Raw genomic sequence first — 13,060 nt, 5'->3', positions numbered from 1 at the left:
CGACTTGTCATCTGTAAGATGCACCTGCCATTCTTCCACTTCGGTGGTGGGTGTACACCCAGGACCCAATTCAAACCCTTAGTGGCATAGTCTCAGCTAGCTGATGAAAGTTGCAAGTGAGAATTTCATCATCGCTTGTGGCTGGGGTTGGCATTGTCCCCCACTCCTCCTGATGTCGAGGGGAAATGGGCGAGGTTTACGACTGTGGCTCATGCAGCTGCAATGACTGCTTTGGGCACACGGTCCAGACCTCCCCAGAGACCCTGGCTGACAGAGGTGTTCAGGCTGGCTGAGAAAAAGTGACAGGCCCACTCTCATCGTCTACAGCATCCCACATCGGAGAATGAGGAGGCTGACCGCAGCCTTCGCTCAGAGGTTCATAGAGCCGTGAGGCACTGCAAGGATGGGTGGTGGTCGTGGGTTGCTGAGGAGATGGAGTCTGCCTCAATGGCCAACGATCACAAATCGCTTTTTAATTCCATAAAAAAGTAACCTGCAGCGCCATACCTATTTCCATCATTAGGGGAAAGAACTGTGATCCAATATCTGACCCCCAGGAACAGGTTTGCAGATTTGCTGAGCATTTCTGTGAGGTCCTGGTGGAGGGGAAATCCCTCAGCCTGGAAAACAACGTGGGACAAAGCGGGGATGACCCTGCTGAGGCTGCAGTCCCTCAAATATTGGAAGAAGAAGTCACCCCCTGTGAGTGGCAGGCTGAGGTGCCATCCGTTGAGGAAGTGCTGAAAGCGATCCAGAGTCTGAGACCAGGAAAGGCACCGGACAGAGATGAACTCCCAAGCGAAATGCTGAGGGAGGGTGGCGTTTGTGCACAGACTGCCCTACGTGACATCATAATAGTCTGGAGCACCGGACAGGTTCTGCAGGATTGGAAGGATGCGCTGGTGGTCCCCCTCTTTAAGAAGGGGGACTTCACAGACTGTAACAACTACAGGGGCATCTCACTTCTCAGTGTGCTGGGAAAGGTTCTGGCAAGGATTATTCAATATCGCCTTGCTAGACACGTTGAGGCTTGCGGAGCCCCAATGCGGTTTCAGGAAAGGGCGGTCCTGCACAGATGCCATATTTTTTGTCCATCTGCTACAGCAGAGGTGTAGGGAATTCTAACAAGACCTACATCTCTGCTTTATTGACCTGGTCAAGGCCTATGATACCATTTAGTAGGCCTGGGCTCTGGGTTGTTCTTCATGCCTTCGGAGTCCCTGACCCTCTGCTCACGATCATTAAGGGCCTTCATGATGGTGAGCAGGCCCGGGTAAAACTCTGTGGCTGGGAGTCGGAGCCATTCCCTGTACACCTTGGGGTGCGACAGGGATGTCCTCTGGCTCCCACAATGTTTAACATCTATTTCGACCACGTAGTTCGTGAAGCCTTCAATAGCTGTACCGGAGGAATTTCCATTTGGTACAGATACAATGGGAGGCTGATCGATGCCCGGGTGCGATCAAGGGATGGCTCCCTATTGCTCGAACATGTTATATATGCCGATGATCTGGTAATTGCTGCTCACACTGAGGAGGAGTTGGAGGTGCTGCTGCTGAACCTGGAGCTTGCCACTAAGAAGTGGGGCCTTACCATCAGCACCACCAAAACTAAGCACACCTGTCTGGGTATTTTGTACCATCGGACACTCCACCCCCACAACTCCAAATTGGTGATAGGACAGTTGTGGAGAGAGTGGAGAGTTTCCCATACCTGGACAGTGTGCTCATGACCAGCTCCGGTTTAACAGCAGAGGTCTCACTCCGAATCCGTCGAGTGGCATTATCTTTTCATCGGTTGCTTAACGCTGTGTAGAAGCTACCTGGTCTCTCGCTCCGCACGAAGCTTCAGGTCTTCTCGGCCACAGTCATTCCCTCCCTTCTCTACGCTTACGAAACGTGGACCCCCCTAATGGAACATATTCGCCGGTTAGAAACATTAAGGCTGGCCTGCCTATGATCCATCCTGGGTTTAACCAGGCAGGATTGTGTGAGGAGCTCACAAATCCTTGAAAGATTTGGACAAAGTCCCATCGGTGAGCTCCTACGGCAGGCAAGCTGGGTTGGCTGGGCCATGTAGCCCGCATGCCCAGCCACCGCATGCCGAAACAGCTTTTGTTTGGCCGGATCGAGGGGGCTAAACGGGTGCGGCACGGGCAAGAAAAGAGATGGAATGACATGGTACAGGAGGATGTGGAGCTGAGTGGACTTGCCGATGACTGGTACCAGCGGTGTCAAGATCGGCCTCTGTGGAGGAGGCTCGTGAAGGACGCTGCTGGGCAGTTGGAGGCAGTCGCCCTCCAACAACAATGGAGGGCGGAGGAGTTACGCTCACAACAACGAGCGGAGCGCTGGGTGGCTAAAGCACAGCAAGTTGGCACAGTAGGAGGCACAGGTGGTGCATCAGCCAGTCGTCTCAGTCAGTCGACCTGTGGCATCTGGGTCTGCCCTGTGACCTCCTGCCAGCAGGCGTTCAACACTTCACGTGACCTCAAGGTGCACATAGCCTGGCACAAGCGTCGTGGTGACGTCACCGCCACTTCGTGGCAAATGGTGGTTGTTGTTGTGTTTATTGGTGTGTGTGTGTCTATTGGTGTGTGTGTTTATTGCTGTGTGTGTGTGTGTTTATTGCTGTGTGTGTGTGTTTATTGGTGTGTGTGTGTTTATTGGTGTGTGTGTGTGTATATATATTGGTGTGTGTTTACTGGTGCGGTTATGTATTGGTGTATGTGTGTATTGGTGTGTGTGTGTGTGTTTATTGGGGTGTGTGTATGTGTGTTTATTGGCGTGTGTGTTTATTGGTGTGTGTGTGTATTTATTGGTGTGTATTTATTGGTTTGTATTTGTGTGTGTGTGTGTATAGAGTGGGGAGCGGTTGGGGAGCGATAGTGTAGCAGTTAGCGCGCTGCGCTACGAACCTGGCGACCCGGATTCGATTCCCGCTCATGGCCATCATCAGTTACTATTATCTGAAACGCTCCTAGGCCTCCCCGAGGTTGACTCAGCCTTAAATGAGTACTTGGTGCGATGTGTAAACATTGCCACTACAGATACAAAGGCGGTCGGGTGTAGTCTTGGCCACTCACCCCCACGTGTACCATTCCAATGTTCATAGGTACACACTAACAGCACTTGCCTCTCCAGTCCGTTAAGGCTATTTGGGGGATCTTTGTGTTGATCTATGTTGGTGTGTGTGTATTTGTCTTTGTGTGTGTGTGCACTAAGATCCATCACCTCCGCAGCTCAATCAAGTGCAATTTCGTCTCGGCTGTCAGTGTAAATCACGGCCCTGCAGCCTGCAGGGCTCCTGTTTAATTCCCTCTTTCAGCGCCGTGTGTGTGTGTGCGTGTGAATATGCATGTGTGCGTTTGTGCACGAGTGCATACGGGTACATATGCATGCGTGTGTTTGTGCACGAGTGCATACGGGTGCACATGCATGCTGGTGTATCTGTGTATGTGTGTTGCTCACGAACAGCACTTGCCCCAAAAGTCTGTTAAGTGTATATGGGGGACCTTTGTCTTCATGTGCTTGTGTGTGGGTGTGCTGGCCACCCACCCCCTCGTGGGCCGTGTCGGCCTTCCTATATAGGCGCTCGCTAACAGGCCTTTTGTCTTGTAAGTGGGTACAAAGACAAGGGCTGTTAGCGAGCACCGATGAAGGCCGGCACAGCACACGAGGGGTTGGGTGGCCAACACCACTGTTGGTGGACAAGCGATGTTACTGAGCACTTATTGAGACTGGCATGTTTACACATCGCACCAGGTACTCATTTGTTGAGGCTGAGTCGACCTAGGGGAGGGCCAGGACCGGTTCAGATAATCGTCAGTGGTGTTGGCCCGTGAGCGGGAATCGAACCCGAGTGGCCAGGTTCGTAGCGCAGCGCGCTAACCACTACACACACATGCACGTTTCCGCATGTGTGCATGTATATCATTTAGGCGGCGGTAGTGCAGTGGTTAGCGCACTGCGCTCCAAACCGAGCGACCCGAGTTCTATTCCCGCTCACAACCAATAAGAGTAAGAGCGAATCTCATCCGGTTCTCGAGTCCCCACTAGATCGACTCGGCCTTGAATTTGTATAAAATATCAACAATGGGGAGACTAAGGCGGCCCGGGCATGGTGCTGGTCACCCACCCTCTCTCGTGCGTGTGCGTGTGTGTACCATGCCAGTCTTAATAAGTGCTCAGCAAGAGCACTTGTCCCCAACAGCCTATTAAAGGCTACCTGGGGGAACGTTGTCTTTGTGCGTGTATGTGTGCGTATGTGTGAGTGTGTGTGTGCCTGAGTTTGTGTTTTAAATCAGCTGCTCGCGAAGCTGCACTAGCGTCCCGCAATCCACGAGCCCATCGCTTGAGACAACATAAATAGGCGACGTTTCGGACTATGATCCTTCATAGCACGAGAGACACAGTGGACAACAGAGTTGAAGACTAGCACTGGTTTACATCGTGGGCCTGATAGAAGTCAGTCTGATGGTAGCTATTGGGCAATAAACAAACCCCCTTCAATAATCACAACGCATTTCCTACTAAACAAACTAATTTATATTCAAAGTAATGTTAAACTAAAACCAAACTATTTTGATTTAACCAGATAAGGCCCACTGAGCTATATTATAGCTCAAAGAAGTAGCTTATCAAGTGGAAATGTATAGCCGCCAAATACTCTAAACGCACGATTCGAAATGTTGGGGGAAATGCTGGAGGACCCAGAGAAAAATCGCCACGACCACGGGGAGAGAGAAACATGCAAACTCCAAATATACAACAGGCGTCAAGATCGTGATCAAAACCATGACCTCATGTATACCAGGCGAGGTAGTTAACATCTCATAGCGACCGTGGTGCCCCAAGTTATAAATTGTTGCTGGCGCATTGCATGATGGGAAAACTTGTAAGGCCAAAACAGGCTAATTAGCGATGCATTCCCGGGTCCAATTAGCGTCTGAATGGGAGGGGCCAGCCTTAGTTGGGTTACTCGGCATTTGTGTTGCCCTTTAGGTCGGCTGGCCCCCCACTCCCCCAATCCCCCACCCAGATTTGGAGGCAGATCCTCGTGGTGGCTAGTGGGGTTGGGGGGGGGGAGCTCAAGTTCGAGGTCAAGAGGCGACCACGGCCGCTGCTGGCGATCTCACCACGTGGGTGACATTGCCCTCTTCCCTCTGCCAGATCCTGCAGCAGTTGCATGGTTTGACCTCTGACCTGCAGGTTGTGCTACGAGTGCCGTGGTGCTCGTGGAGTGGGTCGGGGTGAGTGAGCTGAGAGTGTTTCGGGATTGTGTTGCTTTGTTCAGCTGTAGGGGCTAGAGTTGGATTTGGGGTTAGGATCACAGGTGATGGTGATGTTAACTACCTCGCCTGGTATACATGAGATCGTGGTTTTGATCCCGACCCTGACGCCTGCTACTGTATATTTGGAGTTTGTATATTCTACACGGGCAAGGAGAAAGAACCTGATGATGGCACGGGGAAAGAACGTTTCCCCATGGCCGTGTAGATTTTTCTCTCCAGTTTTCTCCTCCACATTTCGAATCAGCATGCATTGAGAGTACTCGGCTGCTATAAATGTCCACATGATGATAAGCCACTTTGGGGAGTTATCGTTTGTGGGCAGGTCGCTTCCGTATCGCTATATAGCTCAGTGGGCCTTACCTCGTAAAATAAAAAATAGTTTAGTTTAATGTTCCTCCACAAATGATGAGGGCGGCGATGGCGATGACGATGGCGATGATGACGATGGTGGTAACAAAACTGCCAATGGCAGTGACGACAGCGATGACGTCCAGGTGAGCGATGTTGAATCTGCAGGCCGCAATGGTGATGATACTGGCGATGCTGGTGATGTTGGTGATGCAGGTGATTCTGGTGGTTATGTTCGTGATGGCCCTGAACTTGCGAATAACAAAGTGAGTGCATTGCCGTACGATGACGATGATGACGATGAAGCCACTGATGGGGCAAATCTACACAGTGGCATTTCTGCCGACTGGCAAACTAATGGCTACGTGCGTACACCTCGTGCCACGTAGGGACAGCTGCCACTTGGGGGTGGTGAGGGGGGGGTCCTTCGGCTCGGACTGCAGCAGGGCACTTGAAACAGTTGTGGTGAGAGGTGATGCACGACGCTACAGGCAGCCGAGGAACGTCACGGCAGGCGCCACCTCGCAGTTTGCATCGCGCCGCGGCGGAGGAGAGCCGCTTCACTCACAGATGTAAAAGTAGTCCCGGCCGGAGCGGAACTCGAATCCGGCGGAGAAGGGCGTGAAGAGCTGGAACTTCTCGGAGAAGCGCAGCGCCGTGGCCGGCGCATCGGGATTGTCGCAGCGCCAGCGCACGAACCCGCCCGACGTGTCACACCGCGCGTATCCCTCCGCGTTCACCATGAACAGCTCGTATCGCTCCTTGGGCGGCGACCCGGCCAGCGTCGCCACCGCCGTGCCGTAGTGCGGGCAGTAGACGTCCAAGTAGTCGTTGATGTTGACCTTGAGCAAGAAGTCGTCCTTCTGCAGCCTGCAGGGCGAGCGAGCAAGTGGGCGAGCGGGCGAGCGGGGCGAGAGAAGGGAGAGCGGTGTCAAATTAAAAGTCCCAAAACCTCAGCTTCGCATGGTGCAAGATGGTGTTTTCAAAATAAAAGTCTGACGATGCACGAGCCTCAAGGTGGAAGCAGTGGAATCAAAGTAAGAGTCCTAGTTGCAGGGCACAGTCTTGGAGGCGCGCCAGCCAGGCGCTCGATGCCAGCGTCAAAGTGAACGTCTCTCGTGTCAAAATAAAAGTCGGGGTGGAGGAGGTACGGGGGAGCTTGAGGGAAAGATGAGGGAGGGGGGGGGAGGTGGGCGGTTGGGGGAGAGGTTCAGAGAGGAGGTGAGCGGAGATCGGGGGAGGTTGGTGGGGGGCGAATATGGGGGAGAAGAGAGTCAGTCTGATGTCACGTAACCCGGTGAGGAGTCAGGAGACCAGGAGGGACCTGGAGGCGTGAGTCAGATCCCACGTGAGCACCGTTCAATGTCATTTTTAGAATGCGGCTAAATGTGGACGTTGGCGGTGGCACGCGGTGGGCTGCTCTTGCGAATGGCGTCACAGGGCTCCGTTACGTCCACCGCGAGGAGCGAAGCGGCTGGCGCGGAGTGGAACCGTCAACGCCGTCACTCGACGCTGTTACCGGGGCGGCCGCTGGATTAGAACCGCAAACCTCTGCGGCAAGCGGCCACGCCGCCACCCATAACGGGAGGGGGGGAGGAGACGGGGAGGAGTGGAGGGAGAGACGATGACATGGCAGGGATGGGGCTGCCATGGGAGAGGAGCAGGGGGTGCGGGATGGGGGGAGGGGGGTGGTGCAGGGTGGAGAGGGGTGGAGGTTGGGGGGGGGTGCGGGTTGCAGAGGGGGTGTGGGGTGGAGGGGATGGAGAGGGGGTGTAAGGGATGCGGCGTAAAGGTGGGGGGGGTCTGGCTCCCATCGCGACGCGTGCCCACTGACCCGACGCGAACCCCCGCTGGCCGCGGGACCCCGGGACCCCTTCCCGGGGTCGGTTTAAGGGGTTTAAAGGGATTAGCGGGCGAGACGCGGGGTCGCGGTTTACACGCGGCGCCCCGCGTCGCTCCCTCCGTGCGCTCCCCACCACGGGAGCCCCCAACCCCCCTCCTCTCTCCCTCCTCCCGACCCCATCACCCTCCTGTCCCCCCCCCCCCAACACAGCGCTGTTTGCGAGCGCCTATTAAGGCCTGCATGGCGCACGACGGGGCGGTGTCGATGGCACCGCCGCCTGGCCGCCTTCGTCTCCCCGGTAGCGAGAGCGATGTTTTACACACCGCGCTCTCGGTCCTCGACATCGGGAAGGCCGGGGGCAGGTTCGGATACCCGCCGCTCTTCTCGGTCGCGCACGCGAACCACGGCGCCACCGCTCCCCACACACCAACACGACTGCTCCCCACACACCCCCCCATGGGATTCGACCAAACCCCCCCCCCCCCCCCCCAAAACCCTGAAAGGAGCGTTTTTTTGGGTTGACACGGCCGAGTGATCAAGAGAGAGCGGAGGAGAGAACCGGGGAGGGGTGTGGGGAGCAGCAAGAGAGGGAGACCGAGGGAGAGAGTGAGAGCAAGACAGGGTAGAGCGGCCGAGCGGAAGAAAGGGAGAATCTGAGACGAGCCAGCAGGGCATCGTACAATCGTCATCGTCATCGTCATGGTACTTCATTTATCTTCCCGGCTTGAGGGGGGGGGGGGGTGGTCGCTGTGATCAGAGCGGTCGACTCACAATCGCTAGGTCAAGAGGTCAAATAAAAGTTGGGGTCAAACACAGCCCACCGTCAATCCAAGGTCTACACAAATGAGCACCACTTTGTGGCGAGTCCAGTTGAGGTCGATTCGCGGGCAGACTCATCCACACCAAGGGAATGTGGAATTTCCACCTCTCGCTCTGGGCTGCTCTAAGAAGGGTACTGAACGTCGATGGCGTGGGTGACGGGCCTTCATCCAGCAATGGATAGGCAATGGCTGGTGACGATTATGACGATTGCGGTGAAGATGATTTACCCGGGAGAGCATCAGCGAGTCTCAAGGCTCGTTTTCGGGATGGTCCTGCTACGTCGGGATCAGAATCAGAATATGTACTTATACTGGAGGAGGAATCCGATGAGCTATGAAGCTCTTTCTCACAGATGTCCGGGGATGTTTGACGGTGTCACGGCTTCGTGATGCAGGAAACCGGGAGGAACCCGGGCACAAAAAACCCTCCACTGAAACAACGGGGACATCACATGCACAGCTCCGCACAGATGCATCCATGAATCCAGCAGCTACCTCCGCCTGCCATCCCGCGACCACCAACCTTTCAAACCGAGTACGCTCGGCAGCTCCACACATCTCTCCACGTGACCCACAAACCCCCCCCCCCACACACACATCTCCCCACGTGACCCACAAACCACCCCCCCCCCCCACACACACATCTCTCCACGTGGTCCACCAACCCCCCCCACCACACATCTCTCCACGTGGTCCACCAACCCCCCCCCCTCATCATACACACACATCTCCCCACGTGGTCCACCAACCCCCCCCCACCACACATCTCTCCACGTGGTCCACCAACCCCCCCCCCCATACACACACATCTCTCCACGTGGTCCACCACTCCCCCCCCCCCCCCACACACACACAGCCTCCACAGCGGCTGGATCGCAACGAGGACTGGGTTAGGCGTGCGGGGGGCTGGGGGTGGGGGGGGGGGCTGGAAGGAGGAGGAGGGTGAGTTAGGGGGCACTTGCGAAAGGGGATTAAAATGGGGATTAGAAGGGGGGGGGTCCACCAGAGGAGGCGGTAGAGGGGGGCTGTGTGGGGGGCGGGGGGGGCTGTAATTCCCCCTAAAGGGTCTTTTAGTCCCTCTTGATCTCCAAGTTTGCTCTTCCCAAGGCGTCCGCGCCGGCAATAGTGTCGAGTTTTTTCCCCCTCCTCACCCCCCCCCCCCCCCACCGTCTTTGTGTCCCCTTTCTGTGCTTTGTGCGATTCGCAATTTCGCGGCGCTGTTTGCCGTCCTTTAAGCAAATCCCGGCCGCTTTGTTCCGCCGTCGTGGTCCGAGTCGAGAGAGAGAGAGAGAGTTGAGGGGATTTTTTGTTATAAAAAAAATTGGGGGGGGCGGGGGGGAGGTTGTGGGGGGGGGGAGACAATGAGACGCGGGGGTCGGGCTGCCTGGAGGAGGAGGTCACGGTTTGATGGAGGGCGGCTCGCGGCTCGTCCACATCGGTTGGACACCGGGCAGAGGCTTTGTTGCGTCATCATCACCGTCACCACCGCCACTGTGGTCGTCGTTATAGCGATCAAATTAACAACAACTTTTACATATTCCATGCGCCCATGACATAACAAACTGCTCGGTATCATCATCGGCATCATCAGTTTCGTCATCATCGTTCTCATGGTCATTGTCATCATCGTCGTTGTCGTCGGCAGAACACTGTGTAGCACAAAAAAATGTGTCCCTGGGTAGTGAGTGTTATTTCTTAATTGCTTATGCCTCAAAAGTACAGAAAATGGCGATTATTCCCCACAAACTTTGCTTTTGTGACCAGGACAGTGATATTTTTAAATGTACCTACAGTAGAACCTCGGAGATCGAACGCACCAGAACTCGAACAAATCGGTGTTCTAACGATATTTCCGAACATTTTTTGCCCCGGAAACTGAACGAAATTCGGAGGTCGAACGGAGCAATTGCGAATTGAAAGAACCTGTACGGCTGAGACGCGTATGGGCAGCGTGCATGACGCTTGCCCAGACAAAGGTGTTACCGTGTGATAACCTCTTTAGATAAGTTTAGTCAGAAATAGCTCAAGTGACTCACAGTTAGTGGCAGAAAAGAGGCACAGAAGAGAGAGAACCCCAGAAGGGCAGTCACCCGACGTTATTATGGAAGGCGACTTCCCTTCCAAACAATAACAACACCACCTCCTCCATCTCCTCACCACCTTCCACTCAAGCCATCAACTCTCCTTACTACAGGTAAAGTGAAGTTCAATGTTCATTTATTTCATTTATTCCATATATTTATTCATTTATTCCATTGATTGTGTTTCTTGTATGATTTTCTGCATGTAATTACTGTAAACTTCGTGTAAAAATGCTTTATAATGAGAGATTTATTGTGTCTGGAACCAATTAATGTAATTTACATTAATTCTTATGTGGAAAACTAATTCGGTGTTCGAACAAATCGGTGTACGAATGGCCTTCTGGAACGAATTAAGTTCGATCTCCGGGGTACCACTGTATTTTCAATGGGAAAACGTGGTGTGCATTTGTGTCATTCCTTCACCTAAAGTCCTGGTCACAAAAGCAAAGTTTGTGGGGAATAATTTTCGCCATTTTCTGTACTTTTGAGGCTTAAGAAATTAAAAAAGAACACTTACTACCCAGGGACAAAAATCGTGTTCCATAGTGAATTATCATCGTTACCACCACAACCACTACCATCGCTTCACCATCACGACTGTCACCTTCACAACTGGCCCTGGTGGCGGGCGAGGCCAGCGATGGGACGTCAGCCACAGGGGATGCGACGGAGGAGCGGTGAGCTCGCGTGCAGGTGCTGCAAGGATCGATGGATCGATTGAGGCATCGGAGGATGGCGACAGGTGGTGGATTGGGGAGGCCTTCATCCAGCAGTGGATTGACCACGGCTGTCGCCGCAGACGACGATAACAACGGATAGGCTTTCGCGCGGTTAATAACGGACGTTGATTGATTTTACAACGACTCGGCCGGCCTTGTGATCGCCAAACCAACAGTGGTTATTTTCTCATTTATCAAGGGGAGGGGGACATCGTCCACGGGAATTCTGGGCTCCCGGCAACGAGAATTCGAACTCCGTGTCCAGGCCTGTGCGTGGGTTTTTGTTTGGGGTTTTCGTTTTTTTTTTGGTCGACCGCATGAGCCACTTTGAAAGGGCGGAGGTCACAGGCCTCGTGGTAGAAGACGGGCGTTCCGAAGCAGCGGCAAATTCGTGTCCGCGGATCTGCATGGGTCGCGGCGTCGGGCTTTAAACGTGCACGGCGAGTCCTCACTCAACGCGGCAAGTGAGATGCGTCAATTGAAAAACGATTTCCCCATAGAAATAGTTTGCGAGATTCGATGCACGGCGACTACGCACGCGGAGGGAGACGGCAGGACGAATAACCGCGGGTACGCCGCCGCGTTACGGTATCATTCCACGTACCGCATCACGCCGCTCAAGAAAGTAGCCCGCTATCAACCGCTCAGAAAGCGCGTTATTACGGCGTGAGAAAAATGTTCCCGAATGGAAGACGCGCTTTCTAGCGAAAACGCGTTATGAACACCGCCCATTAAGTGAGAACTTACCCAAAATAAAAACACTACGTTCTTTGTAATGTTCCCAACCACCCGGTCATGGATTCGTTCCCATGTGTGTCTCTCTGCCCGTGGTTGCGTGGATTTTTCTCTGGGTCCTTCGGTTTTTTCCTCCGCATGTAGATTCAACATCACGTGTTCAGAGTATTTGGTGCTGTCCATTCGCACGTGATGCTAAGCCACTTCGTTGAGCTGTCATTTGTGGCCAGGTCGCTTCTGAAAAAGAGCTATTTGAATAAACAAAAATAGCTGAATAGTTTATAGAACGTGACCCACGGAAGCGGATATCGCAGAGCAACGTCCGAGATCGCTGTTTCTTCTTCAAGTGGGAACTGGTCCAGACAGAGTCGAGGGCATCGCCTTCCCACTCGTTCTGCCATTCGAGACGAATGTTCGACGCGCCACGGCCAGACCGGTGGATTACAGGCGCACTCCTCCTGTGACCCAGCACGACTGTGGAGGCAGCAGCGAGGGTTGGTGGGTCACCGGCACAGATGGGTTGCGAAACAACCCTTCTGCGGAGAGGCGGAGCCATACCATGGCTCGCCAGGAGAAGGCCGTACAACAAAATGCGGACTAATACCAGCTGCCCCTTCTGCATGGGATACAGTGTTGCACGCGTGGGGGTTTGTTCTGGTCGCTCTGTTTCCTCCCACGTGTACAAACACTCAACAACTGGCTGAAAACATCTAAATATCACTAACACACACTCACTAACAAGCCTATAGCCTGTTAACAGACTGTAGAGGCAAGTGCTGTTAGCGAGCACCTATGAAGGCCTGCACGGCACACGAGGGGGTGGGTGGCGAACACCACACCCGGCCGCCTTTGTCTGCCTAGTGGCGACATTTACACATTGCACCAGGTACTCATTAAGGCTGAGTCGACCTAGGGGAGGCTCATGACCGGTTCAGATAATCGTCACTGGTGTTGGCCGTGAGCGGGAATTGAACTCGGATCACCGGGGTCCGTAGCGCGTTAATCGCTACACCACCGCTCCCTCCTCTCATTCACGCAACAAAGATCCCCCCTATAGCCTTTAACAGATGTTAGGGCAAGTGCTGTTAGTGAGTAGCTCCTATTAAGGCCGGAACAGTACACGACGGGGTGAGTGGCCAGCACCACGCCCGACCGCCTTTGTCTCCCCACAGTCACCGACCCTCACACACAATCTGCAGGACACAGGGGGAGAGAAC

General features: G+C 54.1%; 1 protein-coding gene across 1 annotated transcript in view; it reads right to left on the bottom strand.

Moving 5' to 3' along the window:
• Positions 1–13,060, bottom strand: part of LOC144935296 (ephrin-A2-like) — a 37,655-nt gene that overhangs the window by 10,830 nt on the left and 13,765 nt on the right. The window contains exon 2 of the mRNA XM_078861860.1: positions 6,210–6,511. Within this exon, the coding sequence (XP_078717986.1) occupies positions 6,210–6,511 (302 nt within the window). The remainder of the gene's footprint in view (positions 1–6,209; positions 6,512–13,060) is intronic.

The sequence above is a fragment of the Lampetra fluviatilis genome, chromosome 13, assembly GCF_964198595.1.
Source record: "Lampetra fluviatilis chromosome 13, kcLamFluv1.1, whole genome shotgun sequence".
Classification (NCBI taxonomy): Eukaryota; Metazoa; Chordata; class Hyperoartia; order Petromyzontiformes; family Petromyzontidae; genus Lampetra; species Lampetra fluviatilis.
The sequence above is the reverse complement of the archived record's forward strand: the minus strand, read 5'-3'. Positions and strand labels throughout refer to the sequence as shown.